The sequence below is a fragment of the Apium graveolens genome, chromosome 8 (genome assembly GCF_009905375.1).
Source record: "Apium graveolens cultivar Ventura chromosome 8, ASM990537v1, whole genome shotgun sequence".
NCBI classification, from domain to species: domain Eukaryota; kingdom Viridiplantae; phylum Streptophyta; class Magnoliopsida; order Apiales; family Apiaceae; genus Apium; species Apium graveolens.
The window spans coordinates 27,128,877-27,142,744 of NC_133654.1; the positions used below are offsets into that span (position 1 = coordinate 27,128,877).

At 40.0% G+C, this 13,868-nt stretch overlaps 2 protein-coding genes across 2 annotated transcripts; both read right to left on the minus strand.

The window, feature by feature from the left end:
• Positions 1-977: 977 nt before the first annotated feature.
• LOC141679432 (uncharacterized) lies at positions 978-1,589 on the minus strand. The gene has a single exon (XM_074485935.1). The coding sequence runs from the start codon at positions 1,587-1,589 to the stop codon at positions 978-980; it is 612 nt and encodes a 203-aa protein (XP_074342036.1).
• A 340-nt stretch (positions 1,590-1,929) lies between these two features.
• LOC141679433 (uncharacterized) lies at positions 1,930-3,645 on the minus strand. The gene is made up of 3 exons (XM_074485936.1): positions 3,349-3,645; positions 3,010-3,192; positions 1,930-2,892 (listed from the first exon to the last, which is right to left on the minus strand). Exons 1-3 carry the CDS (start codon positions 3,643-3,645, stop codon positions 1,930-1,932), a joined length of 1,443 nt encoding a protein of 480 aa, XP_074342037.1.
• Positions 3,646-13,868: the final 10,223 nt, after the last annotated feature.

Below are 13,868 nucleotides of genomic sequence, written 5' to 3' on the forward strand. Positions count from 1 at the left end.
CTGTCCATTGCTTTGAGGATGATAGACCGCCACAAACTCCTTCTTAATTTTTAAATCCCCACACAGTTGTCGCAACTCCTTGCTGTCAAATTGCTTTCCGTTGTCAGATACAATCTTGTACGGGATTCCAAACCTGCACACGATGGAGTTAAAGACAAAATCTCTGATTTTCTTTGCCATGATGGTTGCCAACGGCATAGCCTCCGCCCACTTAGTAAAGTAATTAACTGCGACCACCGCATATTTGACATCCCCTTTAGCCTTGGGAAACTCCCCAATAAGATCTATCCCCCACTTGGAAAATGGCCACGGGCTTATCATAAACGTCAAGAGCGTTGCTGGCATAGATGAGTAGTTTGCAAAACGCTGGCAGCGATCACATGCCCTGACGAAATTTGCAGCATCCTCTTTCATTGTAGGCCAATAATATCCCTGGCACAAAACTTTCATCGCTAATGAGCTACCCCCGAGTGATTGCCACAGATTCTTTCATGCACTTCTCTTAAGATATAATTTCCTTCTTCTTCGTCAACACATCTAAGCAGCGGTTGATTGAAGCCTCTCTTGTACAGAACTTCATCGTACACCACATACCTTGCAATCTGATAGCGGAGTCGACGAGCTTTGAACTTATCCTCAGGGAGTGTTCCCTTATGAATGTAAGGTAGAATGGGCGTCATCCATGTTTCCTTGGGAGCCTCATCCACTTGCATAATTTCTATCTCTAGGATACTAGGAATTTCCTGGATCTCAAGGGGTATGAATCCTAACAACACAGCCTCTTGTTGCGACCCCATTTTTTCTAGAGCATCCGCGTTACTGTTCTTCACCCGCGACACACATTTCAACCTCACTTCTTTGAACATTCCAATCAGGCGCTGTGTGCATCTCAAGTATAATTCTATTCGTGGGCATCGCGCTTAAAATCCCCCATTCACCTGATTCACCACCAGCTCTGAGTCACTTCTCGCAATTAGCTATCGCACTCCGATTTCCAAAGCGATCTTTAGGCCATTAATCAACGCTTCATACTCCGCATCATTATTTGTTGCATAAAACTTGAAATGAATTGCGCTCATCAGATGATGGCCTTCTAGAGACACGAGTACTATACCCGCACCTGCTCTTCCATTGTTAACTACCCCATCCACATGCAAGATCCACCAGGGATGTGGAAATTCCTCCAAAGACTCCTCAACATGAGGTGGATATAGCATCACCAAAGCCTTGTCATCAACTTCAGAATCAAATTCCAACAAGAAATCAGCTAAGGCTTGCCCTTTAGTCGCTGTCCGGGGCTCATATTCCAAATCAAACTGTCCCAACTCCACAGCCCACTTCAGCATTCTTCCCGATGACTCTGCTTTGTGAAGGACTTGCCGTAGCGGGTATGCCGTACGGACTTCAACTCTATGGGCCTGGAAATATGGCCGTAATTTTCTTGATACAAGGATCAGGGCATAAACCAGCTTTTTCATGCTTGTGTAGCGAGTTTCAGCATCATGCAACCATTTGCTCACGTAGTACACTGGTGACTGCTGCCCATCTTCCTCTCTTACCAGAACTGCGCTGATTGAATACTCAGACATTGCGAGGTACAGTACTAGAGATTCTCCATCTAACGGTTTTGACAGCATGAAAGGGTTTCCCAGTTGCTCCTTGATCTTTCTGAAAGCCTCTTCACATTCTGGTGTCCATACAAAGTCATTCCCTGCCAACTCAATCAAAGAATTCCTTGCATCTATCAGAAGATTTGGAAACAAATCGATTCAGCGCAGCAATCCTCCCAGTTAGACTTTGTACTTATTTCACGTTGGTGGGCGATTTCATATCCAACAGTGCCTTGATCTTTGCGGGGTTGGCCTCAATTCCCCTATGGTTGACGATGAACCCGAGAAACTTGCCCGACTCCACGCCGAACACACACTTTTATGGGTTTAACTTCATGCAAAACCTCCTTAGAATGTTAAACATTTCCATCATTTGCTTGATATGGTCATTCACCGCCTTGGACTTTACCAGCATATCATCCACATACACCTCCATGGTTCTCCCAATTTGGTTCTTGAACATCATGTTTACCAACCGCTGGTAGGTTGCTCCAGCGTTAATCAAACCAAATGGCATTCCTATGTAACAGTATAACCCCTTGTCAATGATGAAGGATGTATGCTCTTGATCGGGACCATACATCGGAATTTGATTGTAATCAGAGTATGCATCCATAAAACTCAGCAAGGCATGCCCTGCTATCGCGTCAACCAACTGATCAATTCGTGGGAGCGGGAAGCTATCCTTTGGACATGCCTTATTGAGATCTGTGAAATCCACACACGTCCTCCATTTCCCGTTCGGCTTTTTCACAAGCACTGGATTTGCAAGCCATTCGGGGTAGAAGGATTCTTCGATTAGTCCCACCTCCAACAACCAGTCTACTTCTTCTTTTAATGCTATCGCCCTTTCCCCGCCCACCGGGCGGCATTTTTGACGTATGCCCGTACAATTCGGGAAGATATTCAACCGGTGACACATTACTCCTGGGTCAATTTCCTCCATTTCTGAATGACTCCATGCAAAGACATCAAGATTTGTAATTAAGAAGCAGGTAAGACTTTCCCTCATTTCATCACTTAACTGGGATCCCACTTTCAAAACCTTGTTCGGGTCATCTTTGTCGACCGGAATAGATATTGTGTCTTCGGCCGGTCCCGTCTTTTCGGCGGGCACGGGGATCCTTGGATCCAAATCGAAATCAAAGTCTCGGGGGTCCTCGACTTCCACTCTTGCATCTGAGGGCGCGTCCCCATGAGCGAGAGCATCTAACTCAGGAAAAGGCGTGATGTTATGCAACGTAGGTGTGGAGGGCGCATCCTCATTTGGAGGAGCATCAACCTTAATTTCATTTTTACTTTTCAAGGGCGCGTCCTCTTTTTCAGGAGCATCCACCTTGAGGTTATTTTCGAGACTTTGCAAAATCTCACTTCTTCCTTCCAATTTTTCCCCGTTAACCTCCTTTTGCATGATCTCCTCTGTATGGTTCACCACAAATTCTTCCACACTACGGATCCTCGAAACATTCCCCAACGTCAAAACAGAAGTCCCGGTGATATGGGTTTCCTCCTCCTCCGGGCCTTCCACGAAATAGTGGGCATGAACCTCTCCACTTGGTTTCACATGAATGTCCTCCGCTCCCTAAAATGGAAGACCCTTCCCCTCGTATCTTCTCCTGCGGAATTCCTTAACAACCTTGTGATAGCAGTCGCGTGACTCGTATTGCGACCCTCTCAGACTGCCTACTCCGTTAGGTGTTGGGAACTTTATCATCAAGTGATGTATCGAGGTTATCACCCTGAACGCTCGTAACCAAGGTCTGCCGACCAACACGTTGTGCGCAGAATCCTGATCCAGCACTTTAAAATCTATCATTTGAGTGACCGACAAAGCTCCTTCCCCAAGTGTGACGGGAAGCCTAACCGAACCCATAACTCTCACTACTTCTCCAGTAAAGCCATAGACGTGTGCATCTTCAAAATACATGTCGCTATCCGGGAAACCCAATTTTTTGTATGTGCTGTAATACAAGATGTTCGCAGAACTCCTGTTGTCCAAGAAGACCCGATGCGCGTTCATTGCCCCAATAAGCATAGTTATTACCAGCACATCGTTATGGGGATGATGTACCCATCTTGACTCTCTCTCCCTGAACGTAATATCAGCTGACTCTCCTTTGAATATTTTTGGAGGTCTATCTTCCAAATTAATAATGTTGGTGAGCGGCGGATGCCGTGCCTCTCTCGCATTTCTTTCCAATGCTCGATTACTATCACCAACAAAAGGGTGTCCCCCAAAAATTGCCCTGATACTGCCAGCCCTCTGAAACTTAACTTCTGCTATTTTTTCAACATCTTCCACCCGCAGGGGCTGTCTTTCATCCTTACCTTGTCATCGCTTTCCCTGCGTCGTTTCACCCTGTCAATCCATTCTCCCAGGTACCCAGCCTTGATCAATTCCTCAATTTCATCTTTTAGGTGATGACACTCATGGGTGTCATGGCCGTTAGACTCATGATAATCACAATACTTCTTCTTGACTATACTCTGCCTTGAAGTTAGACGGTCTGGTTTCTTGAAGATTCCTCTATCATTATTTACCTCGAAGATATGATCAATGGATGCTGCCAGTGGGGTATAATTGCTGACCCCTCTCTCATAGTTCGATGGCGGGCTTCATTCTCTCCGCGTGTTCATGGTTGTAAAGCATAATGTAATGTGACATGTAATCGAGGATTTATAACTCAACATGAAAACAAAACATATAAACATTATTAAATGGTGAAGCACATGAACCCTTCAGATGAAGACATGATAAACACAAAGAACCAAATGATGTGAATGATTCATTAAGCTCTCGTACAGCTCATGGGAAGAAGTTCATTACTATGTTCAAGCAGCCATGAAGAATAAGACGTCAGGAGGCTTTAAGTATCAGCTGCATGTATTGACTTCAAGTGTTACAAATCAAGGGTTCAGTGAAAAAAATAGTGGATAAACATCAGCATGTATCAACTCTGAATCATAAGACAAATTGAGTCAGGATCCTCTCAAGGCTAGTTGTTTGCGAACCAGACCAATGCACCAAGCATCAGCATTTCAAGGAAGTATTTTGATTCAATTAACAGAAGAAAAATGATTGATACACTGAAGAGTGACTTGACAAAGAACCAAAAATATTCTAAGTAAAGACACTAAGGAACCCCTGTCGCCACAGGAGAAGTAACCACATAGGATTTGCTCTAAGGCACCTCTGTCACCACAGAAGCCCCTATCGCCACAGAAGATGTTAGAAAAAATTGCTTAAGGCAATACAGGGAGAGTGTGTCGCCACAGAGGCTATACTGTCGCCAGAGAGCTTGTCATCACAGAGGCCATACAGGAGAAGGTGTCGCCACAGACCTGTCGCCACAGAGGCCATACAGGGTGATTGTGTCACCACAGAGCTGTCGCCACAGAGGCTATACAGAGGAACTTTGTCGCCACAGAAGGTGTTGTTCACTGAGTTAAATGCAACAAAGTTAAATGATTTGTGTGGACATGAATGGGCCAGCTGTTCATTTAATTTTGAAAGACTACAAAACTGAAGTGAATGTAATTCAATTCAGTTAGTTATCTTCTTCAGCAAATACAGACAGTTTACGAGAGCTCCATTAAAGCTTGAATTTATTATCCTTGTAAACAGAATGTTATGCTGCTGAATTTATTGTAGCTAATCAATGCTTTGATTAGATTGTACCAACCTCAAGGTTTATATTAATAAAACAATATATTCCTCGAATTGTTTTGTATTATTTTTTATTTCATACTTTTAACGAAGAACTTAAAATGAATCGAAAAAGATTATAGGTATCATATTCAACCCCCCCTTCTACGATACTTTGGGACTAACAATTGGTATCAGAGCTTGTTGATTGACATACAAATCAAGATCCGGAAAAAGAAACAAGTTCTTGAATAATTCTTAAATTTTTTAATTTTCAAAAATTCTCATTTCTTGATTTTTTTTTGAATTTTAAATAATTTAATTCCGCCAAGAAAATGAATAACCAAAGAATTGGAAGCATAAAGGTTCCTTCATTTGACAGAGATAATTACAACCTATGGAAGAAAAAGATGATGCTGTTTATGAAAGCTTCGAATCTACTTTACATTGGGATACTACTGAATGGACCTTATGTTCCGATGGAAGTAATTGCTGAATCCACAACTGCAACTGGTATAAGAATTCCTTCCACATCTTCTCCCAGGGATCCGTCTAAATACACGGAAACCGATAAGGAGTTAATAAATCTGGACACAAATCTTCAACTCATAATTGTGGAATCGACCGATAATGATATGAGCCATCAGCTTCTAGGAAGTAACAGTGCAAAAGATATGTGGGGGACCATTGAGCTTTTGATGAAAGGAACAGAGGAAGTCAAAGAAAACAGGATGGATATTCTGACGACTCAGTATGAGGCACTCAAACTTCAACCCGGAGAAGCACTGTCTTCACTCTTTGAGAGATATACAAGACTGTTAAGTGAATTAAAACTGCAAGGGAAAGTCTACCCCATACGAGAGTCTAACAGAAAGTTTATGCTGACGCTCCCAGTTCACCTGGAACAAAAGAACACTTCAATCAGGGAAATATCAGATTTTATCACTATATCCCTGGATGTGATCTATGGTAAGTTAAGAACACATGAGCTGGAGCAAGAGCAAAGAGCCATTATCTATGGACCTGGTTTTGTTGATAGTAAGAGTACGACACTTGCAAAAACTATTGCACTTGTAGCTCGTGAACCAGAATCTCAAGAAAATAAGGTTACACCCTCCTCAACAATTCAAGAAATTATTGTAGCTGAAATTACTCATGGTGAGCCAGAAGATGAAAACGAGTTCTATACTCAAGAGGAACTTGAACAGTTGGAGGACAAATCTATGGCTTACATGGCTGCAAAGTTTAGTCATGTTAGATTCAGAAGAAAGCCCAACTACAAACCAAGGGGTTCATCAGGGAGATTTCAGAAAGGAAGCTACTCGTCAGGGTCAAGCTCCAGAGGAGGCTACAAGTCAAGCTGGGTTGACAAGAGCAAAACCAGATGCTACAACTGTAATGAGTTAGGGCACTTTGCATCTGATTGCAGAAAGCCTAAGGCAGCAAAATCTAATGATTCCTATGAAAAGAAGGAAACTTATGAAGATCTGAAAAGGAAGAATGAGAAGCTGAAACAGAAGCTGAATGCTTATGTGGTAAAGTTAAAAGGAAGAGCCTACATCGCTGAAGGAAAAAGCCGGGATGATACTGATTCGGATGAAGAGGAAGAGCATGTAAATCTGGCTCTCATGGCAGACTCTGCAGAGGAATCACCACGATCATCTCAGGTTCCTGAACTTACCACTATAGAAATGTCTGTATCTAAATACAAATCTACTGTGCATGAACTTACTTTAGAATTGCATAATGTTCATACTAGCATGCTTGCATATAAAATGGAAAATGATAAGTTAGTTCTTAAATCTGAGAGTTTAACCTCTAGGAATGAAGAACTAGAATTGCTTGTAGTTGGACTAGAAGACCTTAAGCAAAAGAATGAATATCTAGAGAATAAGGTTAAGTGCAATGCAGACATAGATGCCATTCTTAGAACCCAAATTGCTGAATTAGAAAAGAAATTACAGGCGTTTAAGAATGCAGCTCTGACTCAGAAGGAGATAATAGATAGTCAAAGATTTAAATCTAAGACTTCAATAGGACTTGACTATTCTAAGTTGAACAGTAAGAAACGTAGTGGCACATCAGAGATAAACATGTTTGTCTCAGAAAAGGTTCCATATGTTATTAAGGATGTTGTATCTCCCTTATTCACTGAGTCTGTTTCAGAACCTTTGGATGAAGTAAGTTTGCTGATCAATGAGAAATTGATTGCTGAAGATAGAGAGAAGATAGAGGAATCCCCTAAGACTCCTAAGGCTCCAGCTACGAAAGCTAAATCCATAGCTGTCCTAGGTACTAAGGTGGATAAAAAGGAACCTGAAACTCTTAGGAAACCAGAACCTATAGTTAATCCTAAGACTGGTAAGAGTGCTAAGGTTAAGACTAAAAAGAATAGGAATGGCAATGTAGGTGTTAACAAGAAATCTGATTTTGCATCTTCCTCATCTACATCTAGGAAGCTTTGTAATAATTGCAATTTTGTTGCACATCTTACACATGCATGCACTAAAGGTAAAGTAGAATCTATTGCAACTTCCAGTATGCCTGCCATGCTTAACATGCCTAGTTTTCATGAACCTTGTGGTATAGTTGGATGTATGCCATATGCATTTGTTACCATGTCTGATTATTTTAAAGCTTTTCATGCAACTGCTAGCACTTGCATCGACACTAAGATAAGCATGAGTAATAAGCACACACCAGACAAGACTGTTACTCCTATCTCTAAGTTTGACAACTCTGTTGAGACTGACACTGAGAAGGAGCCAGCCAAAGTGAAAGCTAAGCCTGTTAAAGGTTCAATTATTGATTCTGTTTCTACCCTAAACCTTCAGGACCCAAGAAAGCTTGGGTACCAAAGTCTTCTTAATCAATCTGTGTTTGCAGGGTAAGGTAAGAAAAGAAAAGATCATGTGGATTCTGGACAGTGGGTGTTCTAGGCACATGACAGGAGAAAAGTCCATGCTCACATGTGTGGTTGAGAAAGCTGGCCCTATAGTTACCTTTGGAGATGACACCAAAGGATTTACTAAGGGATATGGTAATTTGAAAATTGGCAATATCATTATTGAGAATATCTCTCTTGTGGAAGGATTAAAGCATAATCTCCTGAGTATAAGTCAATTCTGTGACAGGGGATACAATGTTGATTTCAGAATAGAAAGATGTTTGATCTCCCATAGGAAAGATGAGAAGCTTGCTTTACAGGGAGTAAGGAAAGGTAATCTGTATATAGCTGACTTGAAGTCTACCTGTGATGGAGTAAGCAGATGTTTCTACAGCAAAGCTTCATCAGATCTAAGTTGGTTATAGCACAAGAAGCTCTCGCACTTGAACTTCAAGACAATGAACTCTCTAATCAAGAGAGAACTAGTGAGAGGACTACCACAGATGGAATTCTGTCAAGAAGGACTCTGTTAAGCATGTGAAAAAGGGAAATCAAAGAAAGCATCGCACAGAAGCAAGGAAATGACAAGTATAACTGAACCTCTTCAGTTGATTCACATGGACTTATTTGGTCCAGTGAACGTATTGTCACTATCAAGGAAAATATATGCTTTAGTAATGGTCGATGGTTTCTCCAAGTACACATGGGTGTTGTTTTTACAATCCAAGGATGAAGCACCTCGACTAATAGTGGATCATATAAAGAAGATTAAGTTGGAAGCGAAATTACCTGTTAAAAAGACCAGATCAGATAATGGGACAGAATTCAAGAATGCATTTCTTAATGAATTTTGTACGGAGAAAGGTATTTCGAGACAGTATTCATCCCCAAGGACTCCTCAACAAAACGGGATAGTTGAAATGAAGAATCGTACCTTGGTTGAAGCAGCAAGGACTATGCTAAGTGAATCAAGACTTCCCACCTACTTCTGGGATGAAGCTGTCAACACAGCGTGTTACACTCAAAATCATACCCTGATCAACAAAGATCATGACAAGACTCCTTATGAGATTATGGCTGACAAGAAACCAACACTGAAATACTTTCACGTATTTGGCGCCAAATGCTTTGTGCTAAAGGAAGGAAATGAACATCTAGGAAAGTTTGATGCTAAAGCAGAAAAAGGTATATTTCTTAGCTACTCTCGGGAATCTAAAGCTTACATGGTTTATATGATTTCTGATCAGAAGGTGATTGAAAGCCTTAATGTAACATTTGACGACACCAGGTTGGCAAGCCTGTAGAGAGAAAAGGATTCCGAATCTCTGGAATTTGAGAATCTATCAGATGATCCTTTGGATATAATAGAACCTGAAATTGCTAGAACTAGGCCTGTAGTTTAGGGCAATGCTAATTCAGGATCAAGTGATGATAATGGTGGAAATAATGATCATGATAATCATACAACAACTCCATCAAGAACCATTACAAACAGATCAGAATCATCCAGTCATGGTGACAGCAACTCAGGGGGAGCAGGAAGAGGATCTACAGTTCACACTCAACATCAGGCTAAACAAGGGGAAACATCAAGATCTTATCTGCCTCGTCAAAGAGTTTGGAATAGAGACTATCCCTTTGAATTGATCATTGGCGATCCTGACACAGGAGTAAGAACTAGACATGCCACTCAGAATGAATGCCACTTCTCAGGATTTCTTTCAGAAATGGAACCTAAGAAAGTGGATGAGGCACTAGAAGATCCAGATTGGGTTATTGCAATGCAAGAAGAACTCAATCAGTTTGAGAGGCAGAAAGTGTGGAAGCTGGTACCCCGACCAAAGAACAAGTCAGTGATAGGCACTAAATGTGTATTCAGGAACAAGCTAGATGAAGATGGCATTATAACGAGGAACAAAGCCAGATCGGTAGCTAAATGTTATTCTCAAGAAGAGGGTATTGATTATGGTGAAACCTATGCACCAGTAGCTAGACTTGAGGCAATCAGGATGTTTCTGGCATTCACAGCACATTCAGAATTCAAAGTTTATCAAATGAACGTGAAGAGTGCATTCCTGAATGGAGAGCTAGAAGAAGAGGTGTATGTGGAACAACCACCTGGTTTTGAAGATCCAAATCTGGCTGATTTTGTATACTTTCTATTCAAAGTTCTCTATGGTCTTAAGCAAGCTCCGAGTATATGGTATGACACTCTTTCTGAGTTTTTACTTGAAAATGGTTTTACTAGAGGTGTCATAGATAAAACTCTGTTTCACAAAGTGCATAAATCTGATATGATATCAGTTCAAGTATATGTTGATGATATTATATTTGGTTCTACTCATGATGATCTTTGCAAGAGATTCTCTAAGCTAATGCAGAGTAAGTACGAGATGAGTATGATGGGAGAGTTGAACTACTTTCTTGGATTACAAGTGAGTCAAAGGAAAGATGGGATATTCATTTGTCAATCTAAGTACATCAGAGAACTTCTTAAGAAGTATAATCTGGAAGATTCAGCTCTAGCAAAGACTCCCATGCCAATAACCTCCAAGCTTGATCAGGACAAAACTGGTAAGAAAGTTGACATCACAAGCTATAGAGGTATGATAGGCTCATTACTCTATCTCACAGCAAGTAGACCAGACATAATGTTTGCAACATGCCTATGTGCTAGATTTCAAGCTGAACCAAAAGAATCTCATTTAATAGCTGTTGAAAGAATATTTAAGTACCTTAAGGGAACTCCAAATCTTAGAATTTGGTACCTTAAAGGTACATGTTTTGACCTAGTTGGCTATACAGATTCTGATTTTGCAGGTTGTAAGATTGATCGGAAAAGTACATCAGGAAGCTGTCAGTTTTTTGGAAGAAGATTGGTATCCTGGCATAGCAAGAAGCAGCACTCAGTATCCACATCAACTGCTAAAGATGAATACATAGCTGCTGGAAGCTGTTGTGCTCAAATCTTGTGGATGAGGAACCAACTCCAGGATTATGGTCTATTGGTATCAAAGATTCCAATATTTTGTGACAATACAAGTGCAATAGAAATCTCAAACAATCCAGTTCAGCACTCAAGGACAAAGCACATTGATATCAGGTATCACTTTATCAGAGAGCATGTCACAAATGGCACTGTGGAGTTACATTTTGTACCCACAGAAGATCAAATTGCAGACATCTTCACCAAACCACTTGATGAAAACACTTTCTCTAAGTTGGTTAGTGAACTTGGGATGTTAAATATTTCTAATTAATTTTAGAAGACAATACCTGCAATTTGGTCTGGTTAAATTCACTTGTTGTTTAAATTCAATATCTTAAGGACATCTGAATTTACATGCCATTTATTATTTCTCACAATTCAATCATTTTTGTGCTTACATATAAATTATATATATGGTTAAGCAAATTAATAGTGATAAAACAATTTAATTTGATCTCAGTGGACTTTAAATAATCAATATCTAAAGGGGTTCATTTAAAGTAAAATTAAATATAATGCACCATAATTATTTATCACAAAATTATAGTGTTATTAATAAAATAATAACATCTGTAAAAATAGTGAAATATAATTGTGAATATTTATTTGTTTTAAACATCTTGTTCACAGAATTATTTTTGATGTTTAAAATAAATCAGTAGCAAAGGGTTGTGACTTAGAAATTTTTCTAAGTCCTATACTCTGTGTCGCCACAAAGAATGAACTTAGAATTTTTCTAAGTCCTATACTCTGTGTCACCACAGAACTGTGTCGCCATAGAGAATGAACTTAGAATTTTTGTAAGTCCTATACTCTGTGTCGCCACAGAACTGTGTCGCCACAGAGAATGAACTTAGAATTATTTCTAAGTCCTATAATCTGTGTCGCTACAGAACTGTGTCGCCACTGAGAATGAACTTAGAATTATTTTTAAGTCCTATACTCTGTGTCGCCACAGAACTGTGTCGCCACAGAGAATGAACTTAGAATTATTTCTAAGTCCTATACTCTGTGTCGCAACAGAGAGTGATCGCCACAGAGATTGGTCGCCACAGAGAGTGGTCGCCACAGAGAGGGTCGCATCACAGCCCCTTGAACAAAAATTGACTGTTTTTGTGACATATATATACACAGTCGATTTGTTATACACACAGCTTCACCATCGCAGGAGAGAAATTTTTTTTGATTGATTAAACCCTAACAAAATACTGTCAAAATTTCTAATTTTTACAGTATTGGATTACCCAGTTCACAAGGAGTAATTTGATATCAAAATCAATCAGTTTCATCGGTTAAATTTGCAGATCGAATTACCCTATCTTTGACTGTTTAAGGTTGTGTTTGGTTAATCCAGTAAGGGTTTGTTTGGACATTTCTTAAAATTTAAAAGTGTGTTTAATTTAGAGTCTATTTATTTCTTTTAACTAATTCGAAGTGCTCAATTTAATTTGTTTAAATCTAAATTTTATTCTTATTTTATTCAAATGACGAATAATATTCAGATTCCAAAACAAATTTTGTTTTGGTTATTGAACGTGATCTCGTGAAAATGGTACACTTTGAAACTTGGATCCGTTTTGTAAACGAACATTCAATTGTGCGCTTCGCATTAACGACTAATATAAAATTGAATGTTGAGCTTCTCAGGCATGTACACACAACAGCTATCAACTCTTCTGCAGATGACAAATTAGCTTTCTCTTTTGACATTGAAAATGATACCATCAGAATTACAGAGGATGATCTCAATGAATATCTCCAGTTACCTCGTGATAACTTTGATGACACTCTAGAGGACTGGGAACTACTCAGCTTCTTCAGGGCAATTAGGAGTACAATGACAACAAATGATGACTTACCAAGGCACTTCAACAAAAGTCATCTTCCGAAAGAATGGAATTTATTCTTCAGTATATTGTCTCATTGCTTGTCTCCCAAGACAACTGGATTTCATGGACTCACTATCTTCAATCAAGTTGTTGGGGTTGCTATCACGAATAATCTTCACATCAACTTTGGGAAGTTATTCATGAAGCACATCTTGGAGAACCAATCCAATCGTCAGAACTTTATCCTATATGCTAGGTTTCTTCAAATAGTGCTCAATGGGAAACTGTCAGAAGCCCAAAAGACAACCACTCACAGTGACTTAATGCAAGATCCTCCTGTCTTGTCTTAACTGTTAGTAACCAAGATACACAAGAAAGGGAACTATCCAAACTCAATGGTTACTGTCCTAACAGATCACATGATGGATGCCTTTGCCACTATCAATGCTCAATATGAAGCAGAAGAGGAAGCTGAAGAAGCACCTGAAGCTGAAGATCTCCCCCTAGCTGAAAATGACCCAGAGGAAAACATTGCTAATAAGCCTGTTGGAGATGAGGATGTAGAAGCAGATCAACCTATTTCTGAACATGGTGACCAAGCAGAGGCTGAAGTTGAGCAAGAACAAGAAGCTGAATCTGAAGAATCCTCTCAACCTCAACCTGAAGCTGCTAGTCCACCACATCAAGCTGCCGAATCTACTCATTCTAATACCTCTGTCTATAGACCAGTCTTCTCAGGTATGGGTACTTCTTCTATGAGTCGTACTTTTGAAGCATGCTCTGATTTTATTAGCATAGATCAATTACACCTTGATCCTCAGCATACACAAATACTTGTTGAACAAGTAGATAGGTTAGGGAGTGAATTTGGTATGCCACAAATTCATAGCCACCCTCTAGAGCCAAA